Raw genomic sequence first — 17,774 nt, forward strand, 5'->3', positions numbered from 1 at the left:
ATAAATTGCTGTAATTATTCATGAAACTATGTGATGTGGTTATAATTTTGTGATTATTAATTTTCTATAATTAGTTTGTTTACTTTATGAAGTGCCTCAATTCAAAACATTGTGAGTAACAAGGTTGTTAGGTAATGTGATAAAATAAACATATTAATAGTTCATTTCTTTTCTTCAAATTCACAGCAATTCATCAAACTAATGAGAACACACCATGGGAAGGTTTGTATTTATTAAGGGCCTATTTTCTGTGTTATTGATTTGCACTGGAAAACCATTCACTCTATTATAGTTGACACACCTATGTGCTACAAACGTTTTTATTTGTTTTAAATTAAATATATACACAATCAACAAACATTTATATGCCATGCATATTTTTTGTTCACTGTATGTTTACAAAAGTCAAGTTCTAAATTGTCTCTGGCTTGGCAGATACAGTATTATATTGACTATCCAGATGCCATTTATAAATAAAAATTACCTTTGGCAGATACAGTATTATATTGACTATCCAGATGTCATTTATCCAAATTACTCTTGATTATCCTGATGCCATTTATCCAAATAATTGTTGATTATCTAGATGACATTTCTAAAAAAAATTACTGTTGATTATCCAGATGCCATTTATCCCCAAAAATGTATTATTGTTTATCCAGATGCCATTTATTCAAAAACATTATTGTTGATTATCCAGATGCCACTTATCCAAATTACTGTTGATTATCCAGATGCCATTTATCCAAATTACTGTAGATTATCCAGATGTCATTTATCCAAATTATTGTTGACCATCCAGATGCCATTTATCAAACAAAGCTATTGTTGATTATGCAGATGCCAATTATCCATTTATTAAAAAAATTGTAGATTATCCAGGTGACATTTGTAACAAAAATATTGTTCATTATCCAGATGCCATTTATCCTCCAAAAATTACTGTTGATTATCCAGATTACATTTATCCAAGTTACTGTTGATTATCTAGATGCCATTTATCCAAAAAATTACTGTTGATTATCCAGATGCCATTTATCCAAATTATTATTAACGATCCAGATGCCATTTATCCAAATTATTGTTGATTATCCAGATGCCATTTATAAAAAAAATACTGTTGATTATCCAGATGCCATTTATCCAAATTACTGTCGGATATCCAGATGCCATTTATCCAAATTACTGTTGATTATCCAGATGCCATTTATCCAAATTGATGTTGATTATCCAGATGCCATTTATCAAACAAATTTATTGTTGATTATCCAGATGCCAATTACCCATTAATAAAAAGAATATTGTAGATTATCTAGATGCCATTTATCCAAAAAAATTACTGTTAATTATCTAGATCCCATTCATCCAGGTTATTGTTGATTATCCAGATGCCATTTATCCAAATTATTGTAAATTATCCAGATGCAATTTATCCACAAAACATTACTGTTGGTTATCCAGATGCCATTTATCCAAATTGCTGTTGATTATCCAGATGCCATTTATCCAAAAAAAATATTTTGTTGATTATCCAGATGCCATTTAAATAAAAACATACTGTTGATTATCAATATACCATTTATCCCCCAAAAAATAAAGTTGATTATCCCGATTCTATTTATCCAAATTAATGTTGATTATCCTGATGCCATTTATAAAAAGAATTACTGTTGATTATCCAGATGCCATTTATAAAAAAAGTAATGTTGATTACCCAGTTGCTTTTTATAACAAAATATTGATTATCCAGATGTCATTTATCCCCCAAAATTATTGTTGTTTATCCAGATGCCATTTATCCAAATTACTGACAATTATCCAGATGCCATTTATCCAAATTATAAATGATTATCCAAATGCCATTTTTCCTCAAAAAAATTATTGTTGCTTATCCATATGACATTTATAAAAAAATTAGTATTGATTATCCTGATGCCATTTACCCAGATTACTGTTGATTATCCAGATGCCATTTATCAAAATATTATTAGCTCATATGGACTACTACCCTTTAAAGTTTTTACTGATTACAATGTATATGCACAACAAGTAACATAAATTTCACGATTATGATGCCAACACAGAACAGACTAACATAAATCAGAAACATACACAATCAAAGATGATCTCATATAGCGATAACTGCAATGGAATTATGAATGACTTAAATAAGTAAAACTACACGTAATTAGAAGATAGGTTGGGGAAAAAAAAATACAAAGAGAGAAAGTTTATTATTGAACCCAATCATCACTAGGTGAATGTCCCCATGACAATATTTAATTGTCATATAGCAATCCCAAGCTAGCCAAGCAGGATTAAAGACATATAATGGTCCAATCAAAAGTCATTATGTAGTCTAAGTCTACATAATTAACCATTGATCTACAATCCATGTGTGATTTATCAACGGTATTTAAGGTTAATTACTAAAACCAGCACAGGTGTTCAATGAATCAGTCAGGTGAGTTTACCTTGATAAATTCCCTTTGATGCTTGTTCACAGTTCTATATCTTGAACAACATTTGGATATCTGGATTACTGATTATCCAGAAGGAATCTATGTACCACAATGAGACCAAATAACCAATGTTTAACCTTAATATCAAAAGAGTGTTATATTCATCCATACATTCAATATATTTGTAAATGTTTAAGGATTGAGAAGCAAATCAGTTCTAATAGCTGATAGTGGTGATAGGATATTGATGCTATATGGCTGCTACAGCTAAATAAAATTACATGAGGATGAGAAAGCTATCCGGAAACTGGAGTATTTGCAGGATAAAATAGAAATCAGTCAATATATGCTTCTATATGTCAACTTACTATGTGATTACAGATTGGGGTCTATATTGCAAGTAAATCAGTATTTTAGGAATTATGCTTAGACAGCAGAGAAATGCTGAGAAAGCTATCCAGAAACTGGAGTATTGGCAGGATAAAATATAAATCAGTCAATATATGCTTCTATATGTCAACTTACTATGTGATTACAGATTGGGGTCTATATTGCAAGTAAATCAGAATTTTAGGAATTATGCTGAGACAGCAGAGAAATGCTGAGAAAGCTATCCAGAAACTGGAGTATTGGCAGGATAAAATATAAATCAGTCAATATATGCTTCTATATGTCAACTTACTATGTGATTACAGATTGGGGTCTATATTGCAAGTAAATCGGTATTTTAGGAATTATGCTGAGACAGCAGATAAATGCTGAGAAAGCTATCCAGAAACTGGAGTAATGGCAGAATAAAATAGAAATCGGTCAATATATGCTTCTGCTGTCTCGGCATAATTCCTAAAATACCGATTTACTTGCAACTGCAAATTATATAGACCCTGATCTGCTATCACACAGTAAGTTGACAGATCAGGTTATATATTTGTTTAATCTTAACAACATAGACCCAGATCTGCCAGTGCAATATGCATTTCAATGGTCAAGAACACTTAAATGCCAAAAAAAGGTAAATCTTACCGTAAATAAAAATGGTACTGCAGATGAGGTAAATGAGGATAGGGATGGTAAAATAAGTGAGGACAGAACTGGTAATATAAATGAGGTAAATGAGGATATGGATAGTAACAGATAAGTGAGGGTAGAACTGGTAATAGAGATGAAGTAAATGAGGATTGGGCTGGTAATAGAGATGAAGAAAGCAAGGACAATGCTGGTAATTGAGATGAAGTAAATAAGGATAGGGTTGGTAACTGAGATGAAGTAAATGAGGATAGGGATAGTAACAGAGATGAAGTAAATGAGGACAGAGATGGCAATAGAGATGAAGTAAATGAGGATTGGGCTGGTAATGGAGATGAAGAAAGCAAGGGCAAGGCTGGTAATAGAGATGAAGTAAATGAAGATAGGGATAGTAATAGAGCTGAAGTAAATGAGGATTGGGCTGGTAATAGAGATGAAGTAAATGAGGACAGAAATGGTAATAGAGATGAAGTAAATGAGGATTGGGCTGGTAATAGATGAAGAAAGCAAGGACATGGATGAAGTAAACAAGGTTAGGGTTGGTAACAGAGATGAAGGAAATGAGGAAGGGGCTGGTAATTGAGATGAGGATTAGGTCAGAAAGGATGAACAATTGTTGGAGGAACATATATGTGAGTGATGACTTTATATCGGTGTGAAACTGCTTGCCTGATGCATGCTCAATGTTATTTTTAGGGATCTGTCTCTTTATTACAGGAAATTATACAATATTATAAAAGTAAGTAAACAGTAATTTTGCCAATGTCCAAATAATAATTAATTGACTGCAAATGATATATCATTTTTTGCATTAAAGTTAGCATGTTGGAAACTGAAGGTTTAGCAAAATATGCATTACATACTGAAATTTCAGAGTATATTATACAATTTTATATTCAATGCTTCTGTGAGACACAGAGGTAAAATAACTTCATACTAGTTTTTCAGAATTATCAAAATGAGAGAAAATTAAAAAAAGTCGCAACTGATGGGACTAGTCTTTGTGAAAAGCAAACATATTAAAATTGATTTATCTGGCAATTAAAGAGTTTGTCATAAATAAAAGGACTGTGTAGTCTGGTATCTAAAGTGAATAACATTTTGTAGCCTTGTTTCTAAAGTGTAATCCATTGTGTAGCCTTGTATCAAAGGTGCAATCCATTTTGTAACCTTGTATCTGAAGTGTAATCCATTTTATACCCATGTATCTGAAGTGTAATCCATTTTGTACCCATGCATCTAAAGTGTAATCCATTTTGTACCCATGTATCTTAAGTGTAATCCATTTTGTACCTTTGTATCTCAAGTGTAATCCATTTTGAACACAGCTGAAATGTAATCCATTTTGTGCCCATGTATCTGAAGTGTAATCCATTTTGTACTCAAGTATCTGAAGTGTAATCCATTTTGTACCCATGTATCTGAAGTGTAATCCATTTTTATACCCATGTATCTGAAGTGTCATCCATTTTCTTCCCTTGTATCTGAAGTGTAATCCATTTTGTATCCTTATATCTCAAGTGTAATCCATTTTGTGCCTATGTATCTGAAGTGTAATCCATTTTGTACCCATATATCTGAAGTGTAATCTGTTTCAGTAATAAAAAAATAATGAAGTTTCTCCAATCTATATAATAATAATGGAACCAGTGGAACTGAAATATTTTAGATATTTTTTATTTAGAACTGTTAGCAAGTTTCCAAAATCTAGTGCTATTTTGGCAGAAAAATTAGTGTCAGGTATGAAAATATGCAAGATACAGTCCAAAATAATGAGGCTGATTCCTTATTTGATGTGAAAATACACAAGACAAAACCCGAAATGATGAGGCCAGTTTCATATTTAATGTGAAAATACACAAGACAAAACCCGAACTGATGAGGTTAGTGTCATATTTAATGTGAAAATACACAAGACAAAACGCCAACTGATGAGGCCAGTTCATATTTAATGTGAAAATACACAAGACAAAACCCGAAATAATGAGGCCAGTTCATATTTAATGTGAAAATACACAAGACAAACCCCAAAATGATGAGGCCAATTTCATATTTAGTGAGAAAATACACAAGACAAAACCCGAACTGATGAGGTTAGTGTCATATTTAATGTGAAAATACACAAGACAAAACGCGAACTGATGAGGCCAGTTTCATATTTAATGTGAAAATACACAAGACAAAACCCGAACTGATAAGGCCAGTTTCATATTTAATGTGAAAATACACAAGACAAAACGCCAACTGATGAGGCCAGTTCATATTTACTGTGAAAATACACAAGACAAAACCCGAAATAATGAGGCCAGTTCATATTTAATGTGAAAATACACAAGACAAACCCCAAAATGATGAGGCCAATTTCATATTTAGTGAGAAAATACACAAGACAAAACCCGAAATAATGAGGTCAATTTCATATTTAATTAGAAAATACACAAGACAAAACCCGAAATAATAAGGCCAATTTCATATTTAATGAGAAAGTACACAAGACAAAACCCGAAATAATGAGGCCAGTTCATATTTAATGAGAAAGTACACAAGACAAAACCCGAAATAATAAGGCCAATTTCATATTTAGTGAGAAAATACACAAGACAAAACCCGAAATAATGAGGCCAGTTCATATTTAATGAGAAAGTACACAAGACAAAACCCAAAATAATGAGGCCAATTTCATATTTAATGAGAAAGTACACAAGACAAAACCCGAAATAATAAGGCCAATTTCATATTTAATGAGAAAGTACACAAGACAAAACCCGAAATAATGAGGCCAGTTCATATTTAATGAGAAAGTACACAAGACAAAACCCGAAATAATAAGGCCAATTTCATATTTAGTGAGAAAATACACAAGACAAACCCCAAAATGATGAGGCCAATTTCATACTTAGTGAGAAAATACACAAGACAAAACCCGAAATAATGAGGTCAATTTCATATTTAATTAGAAAATACACAAGACAAAACCTGAAATAATAAGGCCAATTTCATATTTAATGAGAAAGTACACAAGACAAAACCCGAAATAAGGAGGCCAATTTCATATTTAATGAGAAAGTACACAAGACAAAACCCGAAATAATAAGGCCAGTTTCATATTTAATGTGAAAATACACAAGACAAAACCCGAACTGATGAGGTTAGTGTCATATTTAATGTGAAAATACACAAGACAAAACGCGAACTGATGAGGCCAGTTTCATATTTAATGTGAAAATACACAAGACAAAACCCGAACTGATAAGGCCAGTTTCATATTTAATGTGAAAATACACAAGACAAAACGCCAACTGATGAGGCCAGTTCATATTTAATGTGAAAATACACAAGACAAAACCCGAAATAATGAGGCCAGTTCATATTTAATGTGAAAATACACAAGACAAACCCCAAAATGATGAGGCCAATTTCATATTTAGTGAGAAAATACACAAGACAAAACCCGAACTGATAAGGCCAGTTCATATTTAATGAGAAAGTACACAAGACAAAACCCGAAATAATGAGGCCAATTTCATATTTAGTGAGAAAATACACAAGACAAAACCCGAAATAATGAGGCCAGTTCATATTTACTGAGAAAGTACACAAGACAAAACCCGAAATAATGAGGCCAATTTCATATTTAATGAGAAAGTACACAAGACAAAACCCGAAATAATAAGGCCAATTTCATATTTAATGAGAAAGTACACAAGACAAAACCCGAAATAATGAGGCCAGTTCATATTTAATGAGAAAATACACAAGACAAACCCCAAAAAGAATGAGGCCAATTTCATATTTAGTGAGAAAATACACAAGACAAAACCCGAAATAATGAGGTCAATTTCATATTTAATTAGAAAATACACAAGACAAAACCTGAAATAATAAGGCCAATTTCATATTTAATGAGAAAGTACACAAGACAAAACCCGAAATAAGGAGGCCAATTTCATATTTAATGAGAAAGTACACAAGACAAAACCCGAAATAATCAGGCCAATTTCATATTTAATGAGAAAGTACACAAGACAAAACCCGAAATAATAAGGCCAATTTCATATTTAATGAGAAAGTACACAAGACAAAACCCGAAATAATGAGGCCAGTTCATATTTAATGAGAAAGTACACAAGACAAAACCCGAAATAATGAGGCCAGTTCATATTTAATGAGAAAGTACACAAGACAAAACCCGAAATAATGAGGCCAGTTCATATTTAATGAGAAAGTACACAAGACAAAACCCGAAATAATAAGGCCAATTTCATATTTAATGAGAAAGTACACAAGACAAAACCCGAAATAATAAGGCCAATTTCATATTTAATGAGAAAGTACACAAGACAAAACCCGAAATAATGAGGCCAGTTCATATTTAATGAGAAAGTACACAAGACAAAACCCAAAATAATGAGGCCAGTTCATATTTAATGAGAAAGTACACAAGACAAAACCCGAAATAATAAGGCCAATTTCATATTTAATGAGAAAGTACACAAGACAAAACCCGAAATAATAAGGCCAATTTCATATTTAATGAGAAAGTACACAAGACAAAACCCGAAATAATGAGGCCAGTTCATATTTAATGAGAAAGTACACAAGACAAAACCCGAAATAATAAGGCCAATTTCATATTTAATGAGAAAGTACACAAGACAAAACCCGAAATAATAAGGCCAATTTCATATTTAATGAGAAAGTACACAAGACAAAACCCGAAATAATGAGGCCAGTTCATATTTAATGAGAAAGTACACAAGACAAAACCCGAAATAATAAGGCCAATTTCATACTTAGTGAGAAAATACACAAGACAAACCCCAAAATGATGAGGCCAATTTCATACTTAGTGAGAAAATACACAAGACAAAACCCGAAATAATGAGGTCAATTTCATACTTAGTGAGAAAATACACAAGACAAAACCCGAAATAATGAGGCCAATTTCATACTTAGTGAGAAAATACACAAGACAAAACCCGAAATAATAAGGCCAATTTCATATTTAATGAGAAAGTACACAAGACAAAACCCGAAATAATAAGGCCAATTTCATACTTAGTGAGAAAATACACAAGACAAACCCCAAAATGATGAGGCCAATTTCATACTTAGTGAGAAAATACACAAGACAAAACCCGAAATAATGAGGTCAATTTCATATTTAATTAGAAAATACACAAGACAAAACCCGAAATAATAAGGCCAATTTCATATTTAATTAGAAAATACACAAGACAAAACCAGAAATGATAAGGTCAATTTCATATTTAGTGATTAAATACACAAGACAAAACCAGAAATGATGAGGCCAATTTCATATTTAATGAGAAAATACACAAAACAAAACCCAAACCGATGTGGTTAATTTCATATTTAATGAGAAAGTACACAAGACAAAACCCGAAATAATAAGGCCAATTTCATATTTAATGAGAAAGTACACAAGACAAAACCCGAAATAATGAGGCCAGTTCATATTTAATGAGAAAGTACACAAGACAAAACCCAAAATAATGAGGCCAGTTCATATTTAATGAGAAAGTACACAAGACAAAACCCGAAATAATAAGGCCAATTTCATATTTAATGAGAAAGTACACAAGACAAAACCCGAAATAATAAGGCCAATTTCATATTTAATGAGAAAGTACACAAGACAAAACCCGAAATAATGAGGCCAGTTCATATTTAATGAGAAAGTACACAAGACAAAACCCGAAATAATAAGGCCAATTTCATATTTAATGAGAAAGTACACAAGACAAAACCCGAAATAATAAGGCCAATTTCATATTTAATGAGAAAGTACACAAGACAAAACCCGAAATAATGAGGCCAGTTCATATTTAATGAGAAAGTACACAAGACAAAACCCGAAATAATAAGGCCAATTTCATACTTAGTGAGAAAATACACAAGACAAACCCCAAAATGATGAGGCCAATTTCATACTTAGTGAGAAAATACACAAGACAAAACCCGAAATAATGAGGTCAATTTCATACTTAGTGAGAAAATACACAAGACAAAACCCGAAATAATGAGGCCAATTTCATACTTAGTGAGAAAATACACAAGACAAAACCCGAAATAATAAGGCCAATTTCATATTTAATGAGAAAGTACACAAGACAAAACCCGAAATAATAAGGCCAATTTCATACTTAGTGAGAAAATACACAAGACAAACCCCAAAATGATGAGGCCAATTTCATACTTAGTGAGAAAATACACAAGACAAAACCCGAAATAATGAGGTCAATTTCATATTTAATTAGAAAATACACAAGACAAAACCCGAAATAATAAGGCCAATTTCATATTTAATTAGAAAATACACAAGACAAAACCAGAAATGATAAGGTCAATTTCATATTTAGTGATTAAATACACAAGACAAAACCAGAAATGATGAGGCCAATTTCATATTTAATGAGAAAATACACAAAACAAAACCCAAACCGATGTGGTTAATTTCATATTTAATGTGAAAATGCACAAGACACAGCTAGACATGTTGATGTTTATTTCATATTCAATAAAAGTTTATATTTTTGTATTTGACTGAGCTATGTAAAAACTGTGGGTCATATTTTTAAAATGGATGATACAAGGATATACATGTTGAAAACACATGCATAGCCAGCAATGGCTGAAATACGGTTGATTATTTTACAGCATCTGGTAACTTATTTCCTTTCGTTTCAGATTTTGAACTGGATAAGAAAACAGCGTCATGTTCATGATAAAGAGTACATATAGTGATAAGAAATGATAATGATGATAATAAAAGTGATGAAAATGATTTGAAATATGATGACAGTAAAATCTGCACCAAATTTATATGGAATGAATCAAAGAACAAAAGATCCACAAAGGGACAGATGCTAAACTGGCTAAAAAGATTTTCCAGGAATACAAAATAATACTGTTTCTTCCTTTTAACTGCTGAGTACTGACACCATCTCCGATATTCTTGAGAAACTCCAATAAAATTAATTTATTTATAAAATATTTTCTTAGACCACTCCAGTGGTCTAAGTTGTTAGAGCGTCTGCCTCAGATGCAGGAGATCATGGGTTAGAACCCCGGCCAAGTCATACCAAAGACATAAAAATGGTACCAGCAGCTGTCTCACTTGGTGCTAAGCATAAAGAGATTAGTGTTAGGACTGGTCAGCCTGGTGTCAGTATAATGTGACTGGGTTGGAACTGATGCTACATGTCTGTAGTATGATGCCCCAGTGCTAGACATCACTATAAACTGCCAATCTGCAGGCATTTTAGTGACATGACTGGAAAAATGTTAAAGCTAAATGACACATACATAAAAATATTTTCTTACATGTTTAACTTCTGATATAACCATTTTTGAATCTGATATCATGGATAGAAGAATCATTTTGAACCTGATATCATGGATAGAAAAATCATTCAACTTATCCCTCACAATGTTTTCATCAAAATGCCATAATGAATTGTTCCAAATTCCATGAGGTCACGCTATAATCATTTTTATTTTGGATCGATTACATATAGTCTTCAAGGAATTGTTTACTCTGTGTTACAAATTGATAATGGAATATGGCATAGCTCATGTACATGAGTAAGATCACAATCACCAGGTACCTAAACAATACAGATTAGTATAATCCTGTAACCTCTCTCTCTCTCATATGAAGGCATATTTTATTTAATCACAAGATGCAAGAAGAAAATGCAATTGAATAGTTGTCTTTGTCATGATTATGCATTTTCTAATTTTCCTATTCAAATGCACTTATATGTAATCAATGTATATTACTAGCGCATGGTGCTTTAGTGCAGTTAGATCGTATGTAATTTAATAATGACAATCATAAATTTTAAAATCCTTCTCTAGGTTGGGTTCTATATTTTTCTTACACAATCTCTTCCCCATGATGATAATTATTTTTACACATAATTTTTCAAACGTTTGGAGAAAAACAAATTTGTTTACATTCTTAAAATTTCATGACATACAATAAAGCAATTTCAATGTCATAATCTATATGTAAGTCGATGCAGCATATAAGACGAAGCCAGATTTTCTGATCAAAAAGTAGGTTGGCAAATATGGTAATGAGGTGAAAACATTTTCATGAATGTAACAACCGATCAACGCTATTTTCATTTAGGACCAACTAGTCTTTATGTCTTTTAGTGCAAAGCATATGCTAAAATGACTAGTCACTCATGCAACAGGAGTAGCAACAGAAAGATTTTCAATATGGCAACCACAGTAGCCAAACTGGATGTCCTATTGGGCACTATTTTCATTTAGGACAAACTAGACATTTTGAGAAATCTCTGATTTAAAATGACCATGTCATGACTATTCACTAAGATATCTTGATAATGAGATTTTCAAGATGGCTCGCATAGTGGTTATACTGGATATCAAATCTGAACCATTTTCAATTAAGACCAACAAGATAGTGTTGGAAATCTTTCGTGAACACCCTATGTTGATATAACAATCCAATCAGGAGAAGTAGCTGAAACAATAATTTCAAGATGGCCACCATGGTGTACACAATGGAAATAAGATCAGCTCAATTTTAACAAAGGACCAACTAAATTATTTCATGATGGTAAAAATGGTGGCCATACAAAAGGTCACATTGGCATCATTTTAAATCAGAATCAATTAGACACCATAAGAAGTATAATGATAATAATAATAATGATAAAATCAATAATAACAATAACATTATTAATAATAATAATAATATTAATAATAATAATAATAATAAAATTATCAAACATAAAAATAATAATAATAATAATAAAATTAATAATATAATAAAATAATAACAATAACAATAATATAATAAAATGAATATAATAATAAAATTGATAATAATAATACATTAATAATATAAAATAATACTAATAATACTGATAAAATAATAATAATAAAAATAATAATAACATTAATAATAATAATAATAATTAAATTGTTAATAATAATTATAAAAATAAAATTATAAATAATAATATTAAATAAATTAATTAATTAAGGAGAAGAAATTACAAGGAATTATGTCATGCTTGTTCAGATGCTGGATACAGACATATAATGATTTCACCTTCAGGACTCATGGTACTAATTCAGTTCCCATAGTAAACCTATGCAAACACCATCATATTAAAAATTCAATAACTTAAAATTTTTTAGTGCTCATGATCAAACCTATATTTATCAGTACAGATGAAACCTGGATGCCAGCTTCTGTGTTGAGGAAAGGATGTGAGCAGCAGCATTTTCTAGACCTGCATGTGTCTGAAACATGTGCTTTCAATTCCACACCAAAGAGTCAGGTGCTAATTTTAGTAATGAGTGTTTCAAACTCAAGACTGTTAAAGGACTGAAATTCCATCAATAAAACAATGTCTTTATTTTTGTTTACTTACAACTAGGATAAGCTCTTAAAAGATTCTTTTTCCTACAACATATCTTACATTATTAACCAACCCTGGTCAGCCTAACCCATATATACTCTATTTTATGTTCACCCATTTCCAGATTGGTTCCTGTTTTTCCATACCATTAGTACCATGTGTCCTTCAGATGACCTTAACCTTATCTGATGGTCAAAGAAAATATGAAAGGCACAGCTTATGCAAGCTATGTTCCAAGAATAATAGCTTTCCCTTCAAGGATTTGAAACGTTTGCCATAACCATATTTGTACAACAAAAACTTAACAAAGAATTTGAAATGACCTTGAAATTGCCAGAGGCTGAGTAGATGTACATGTATATAAAAGGGCAAAGCTAAATAATTCTACAGTCTAATTATCTAAAGCCTCAAAGCTCCCTAATTCTACACACCAAGTTTATAAAATGGGAAAAGCTCCCTAATTCTACACTCCAAGTATATAAAAGTGCAAAGCTCTCTAATTCCAAATTCCAGGTATATAAAAGGGTAATGGTTCCTTATTCTACACTACAAGTATCTAAAACAGCAAAGCACCCTAATTCTACACCACAAGTACATAAAAGGTCAAAGCAGCCTAATTCTACAATCCGAGAATATAAAAGGGTAAAGCTCCTTTATTCTACACTACATGTATATAAAAGGGTAAAGCTACCTAATTCTACACAACAAATATAAAAAAGGGTAAAGCTTCATTATTCTACACTACAAATATATAAATGGGCAAAGCGCCCTAATTCTACAGTTCAAGTGTATTAAAAGGGCAAAACTCCATAAGTCTACAGTACAAGTATATAAAAGGGTAAAGCTACCTTTCTACACTATAAATATATAAAAGGGTAAAACTTCATAATTCTACATTCTAAGTATATAAATGGGCAAAGCTCCCTAATTCAACACTAAAAGTATATAAAAGGGCAAAGCAACCAAATTCTACACTACAATTATATAAAAGGTAAAGCTCCCATATTTTACACTACAAGTATATAAAAGGGTAACACTCCCTAATTCTACACTACAAGTATATAAAAGGGTAACACTCCCTAATTCTACACTACAAGTATATAAAAGGTCAAATTAGGGCAAAGCTACCTAATTCAACACCACAAGTATATAAAAGGGTAAAGCTCCCATATTCTACACTACAAGTATATAAAAGGGTAATGCTCCTTAATTCTACACTACAAGCATATAAAAGGTCAAATTAGGGCAAAGCTACCTAATTCTAGATCCCAAGTATATACAACAGCAAAGCTCCCTAATTCAACACCACAAGTATATAAAAGGGCAAAGCTACCAAATTCTACACTACAAATAAAATTAGGGCAAAGCTACCTAATTCTACAGTCCAAGTATACACAACAGCAAAGCTCCCTAATTCAATACTACAAGTATATAAACTTATACAAAAGCTTTAAATGAAAATGTAACAAAGATTTTCCAATGGCACTGATTTAGCTTCAGAAACAAAAGGTGGTAAGGATTTTCCAATGGCACTGATTTAGCTTCAAAGACAAAAGGTGGTAAGGACTACAATGAGTCGAAGATAACAATGCATACTGATTCTATCTTCTAAGTCTGACAGCAATTCCTCTAAGAGTTTGAGACTCGTGACCAAACAGACAACTTATTTAAAAAAAAACATAAAAAAACTTCAGCTATATTATCAAATGACAAAGAATCTATCTAGAGGGGCAAAGCAGGGTGGAGGTACATCAACAAATGTTAATATCAATACCCCGCTGACCATCAGAATGAATGACCCCTATGTCTCGCCTATACTGAATAATACTACCACTAATAACAATACTCTTTCTGTCAAAAAGATCCACTCTGCCACCAAGGCGATGTAGCTGTCCCATGTATACGAGGATTCTGGCAGCATGATATTTCACAAACTTGGCATACTTCGTGCTGTGGTTGGTGTTGTACCACTCATCAGACGGTAGGAGAAGTTGCATTAGCATATCCTCAATGTCGGCCTCACTCAAAACTTGGTGGTAATTGGGATTCAGTGCAATAGAGGACAATGATTGTAACAGGAGGCAGAGCAGATGCTGAAAAAAATTGTAAAAATTATATATATATATATATATATATATATATATATATATATATATATATATATATATATATAATACATAAAAATTATGATAATTATATACACACACACACACACATAAAGTGACAAACATTAATGTGATATGTAAGTAACTGACCTGACACTAATCCCTATTTATATATGACCTGTGGTCAATGTTATCCCGTGGCATGAAAGTGATAGCACTAATTAGTAACTTTTAACATCAGCACATTCTAATTATTGTTTCAATATTTAACTTTGCTTTATGTAAGGATCAGCATTTTTTAATCTAAGGAATCTACTCTTCTAAAACAACCAACACATTTCCTGTCTGACCAAATTAATTTTGAATTTTACCATGAAATGAACGTTTCATTCAGGTAAAGCTGTACCTGATAAAAGTGAACAGTGCTTACAAATAAATGTAGGCATGCCTTTATAATAATTTCAGTTTTTTGACAAATTATAAAAGTAAAAATCTAAAATCACCATAACTCTACTTCTTCCTTCTTACAATAAAGTGGGTGGTATCATAGAAAGGTAGACAGATGTAGCTCTACAATGATACCAAATAATCTGGAAGTTCTAGTGGCACTACAAAACAGAGGGAAAACCCGCATTTTTTGGACCCGATTTTTTTCCACCCAAAATACACTCGTGGTCAGAATCCAATTTTGTGTCCTGGTCAGAATCCAATTTTGTGTCCTGATTTTAGACTTTTTGGTCTCCGATCTAAGGCAGGCTGGTAAGAACTGCAAACAGACAGATGAACCTTTGCAAAAAGTACGATAAGATGGGCATTTGGAATAAAGGGTGGTCTTGATATGAAAATAATGGGTCCGTTAAACACCACAAATAATCCAACTCTTGCAACTAGGCATTAGAATTTTGGAAAATCACATGGAAGTTGATGAATTAGGATGTATTCAGAAATAGCTTTCAAAATGTGTTTCCTACTCAAATTTCAGTCAAAAAATGACAAAAACCTCCAGGAGTTAATGTGTTGACACCAATTTTAACATAAAACAGAAAATGGAGAAATATGTCATTAAAAAGTCTGTAGCCAGAAGTTTTCTTCATGCATGGTTAGCTACCTTGTAGTTTAGTGATCTCTGTTGACTTTGACAATACTGCAATCCCCAAATTCTGCATAAACATTCTCTGAATCCCTTGCTTCATCAAGTTCAATTACTCTGTGTTATTTCATGAACCTTCTTAAAACCCTTGGGAAATAATTGATTAGTGCCCAATCTCCTCTTCAATACCCCCTTTTTCAAATAATTTGACAACTTTACAAGAGCCAACACATTCTGTTTAATGAATATTATTTTGGAATCATCCCAGCTTATCCAAAGCATTATCTCTGGCATAATAGAGTTCCAGACATTGCCCTATTAATCTCTGAAATATGATCAATTCCGACTGACAGAATGGAGCAAGAGCAATTTTGGTATTATAACTTCTTCACACTGTCAGTCCCAAGTGATCTTCAAAAACCAACAGGCTGCTGTCAATTTAAGGTCAGATGGAACTCTGTACAAATATCAACATCATTAATAGAAAAACCGATGAGTAAGAAATTTAGTCATGGCAGTCCTTAGGGTTCAAGTGGACTATCATATTACAGTAAGTAGGTAAGAGGAACACAGAAGCAAAAGCTACAGAATGAATCAATTCCTGATCAAAATTATATATATATATATATATATATCTTACAATTTTCATGATGGCCACTGCAACAACCATGATAAATGTCAGATTAGCACCATTTTCATTTACAGCCAATTTGGCATCATAAGAAGCCTTTCAGTATATATGAGTTTTAAGTGACTAAATGGCTAAAATAAATTTGTGGGAATCCCAAATAAGACCTTTTCTTCCTTCTAATGCCATGTGTTGAAGATATAAAAGTAATAATAAAATTTGTTTCAGTTACCATGGCAACTATATTGGATTGAAGATCAATATCATTTCATTTAGGACCAAATAAGGCATCATAAAATGTCTTTTGGTGAAAAACCAATGGCAACATAACCATCCATTCAAGAGAAATAGCAGTAACATGATTTTCAAGATAGCTGTTAGAGTGGTCAGACTGGTATCCTTTTTATTTAAGACCAACATGATATCATGAGAGGTCTTTTAGTTAAACATCAATACTGACACGATAAAAGATTTGATGACCATACTGGGTCAGATCAGCACCATTTTCATTTATTACCAAGTAAAAGAACAGCAAATGTACAGTAGATAGAATGATTCATTCAAGGGAACATTTTCACTGGGATTGCCATTCGGGATGTCAGAAGTACAACATTTCTATTCTGACCAACTTATCATGTACAACACTTAAGGAGAAGCACACAAAAAATGTTGTTGTGGAAGCCATCCTAAACGTCAGATCAGTATCGTTTTCTTTAGGACCAAAAGTCCAATATCAATATGACCATTTGTTCAGGATGAGTAGTGATAACTACTTTTTCAAGATGACTGTAATGGTGGGTATGCCGGATATCCAAGGGCATGTCTGATGGACACCATCTTCATTCAGGACCAACTAGACATGACAAGTCCTTTGGAAAAAAAATCCAAGTTGATACAACCATCTGTTCAGGGGGATCAATAGTGAGATTTTTGATGATTTTTGCAGATGTCAAATCAAGATCATTTTCACTCTGGACAAAATCTCATAAGAGTGTGTGTGTCTCTGTGTGTGTGTGTGTGTGAGATCTGGATTTG

At 32.1% G+C, this 17,774-nt stretch overlaps 1 protein-coding gene across 1 annotated transcript in view; it reads right to left on the reverse strand.

Moving 5' to 3' along the window:
• LOC149795118 (1-phosphatidylinositol 4,5-bisphosphate phosphodiesterase epsilon-1-like) overlaps positions 1–17,774 on the reverse strand; it is a 289,076-nt gene that overhangs the window by 208,873 nt on the left and 62,429 nt on the right. The window contains exon 4 of the mRNA XM_089963758.1: positions 14,758–15,009. Coding sequence (XP_089819884.1) covers positions 14,758–15,009 — 252 coding nt within the window. The remainder of the gene's footprint in view (positions 1–14,757; positions 15,010–17,774) is intronic.

This window comes from Sinohyriopsis cumingii, chromosome 7, assembly GCF_028554795.1.
Source record: "Sinohyriopsis cumingii isolate HCF-2022 chromosome 7, ASM2855479v2, whole genome shotgun sequence".
Taxonomy (NCBI): domain Eukaryota; kingdom Metazoa; phylum Mollusca; class Bivalvia; order Unionida; family Unionidae; genus Sinohyriopsis; species Sinohyriopsis cumingii.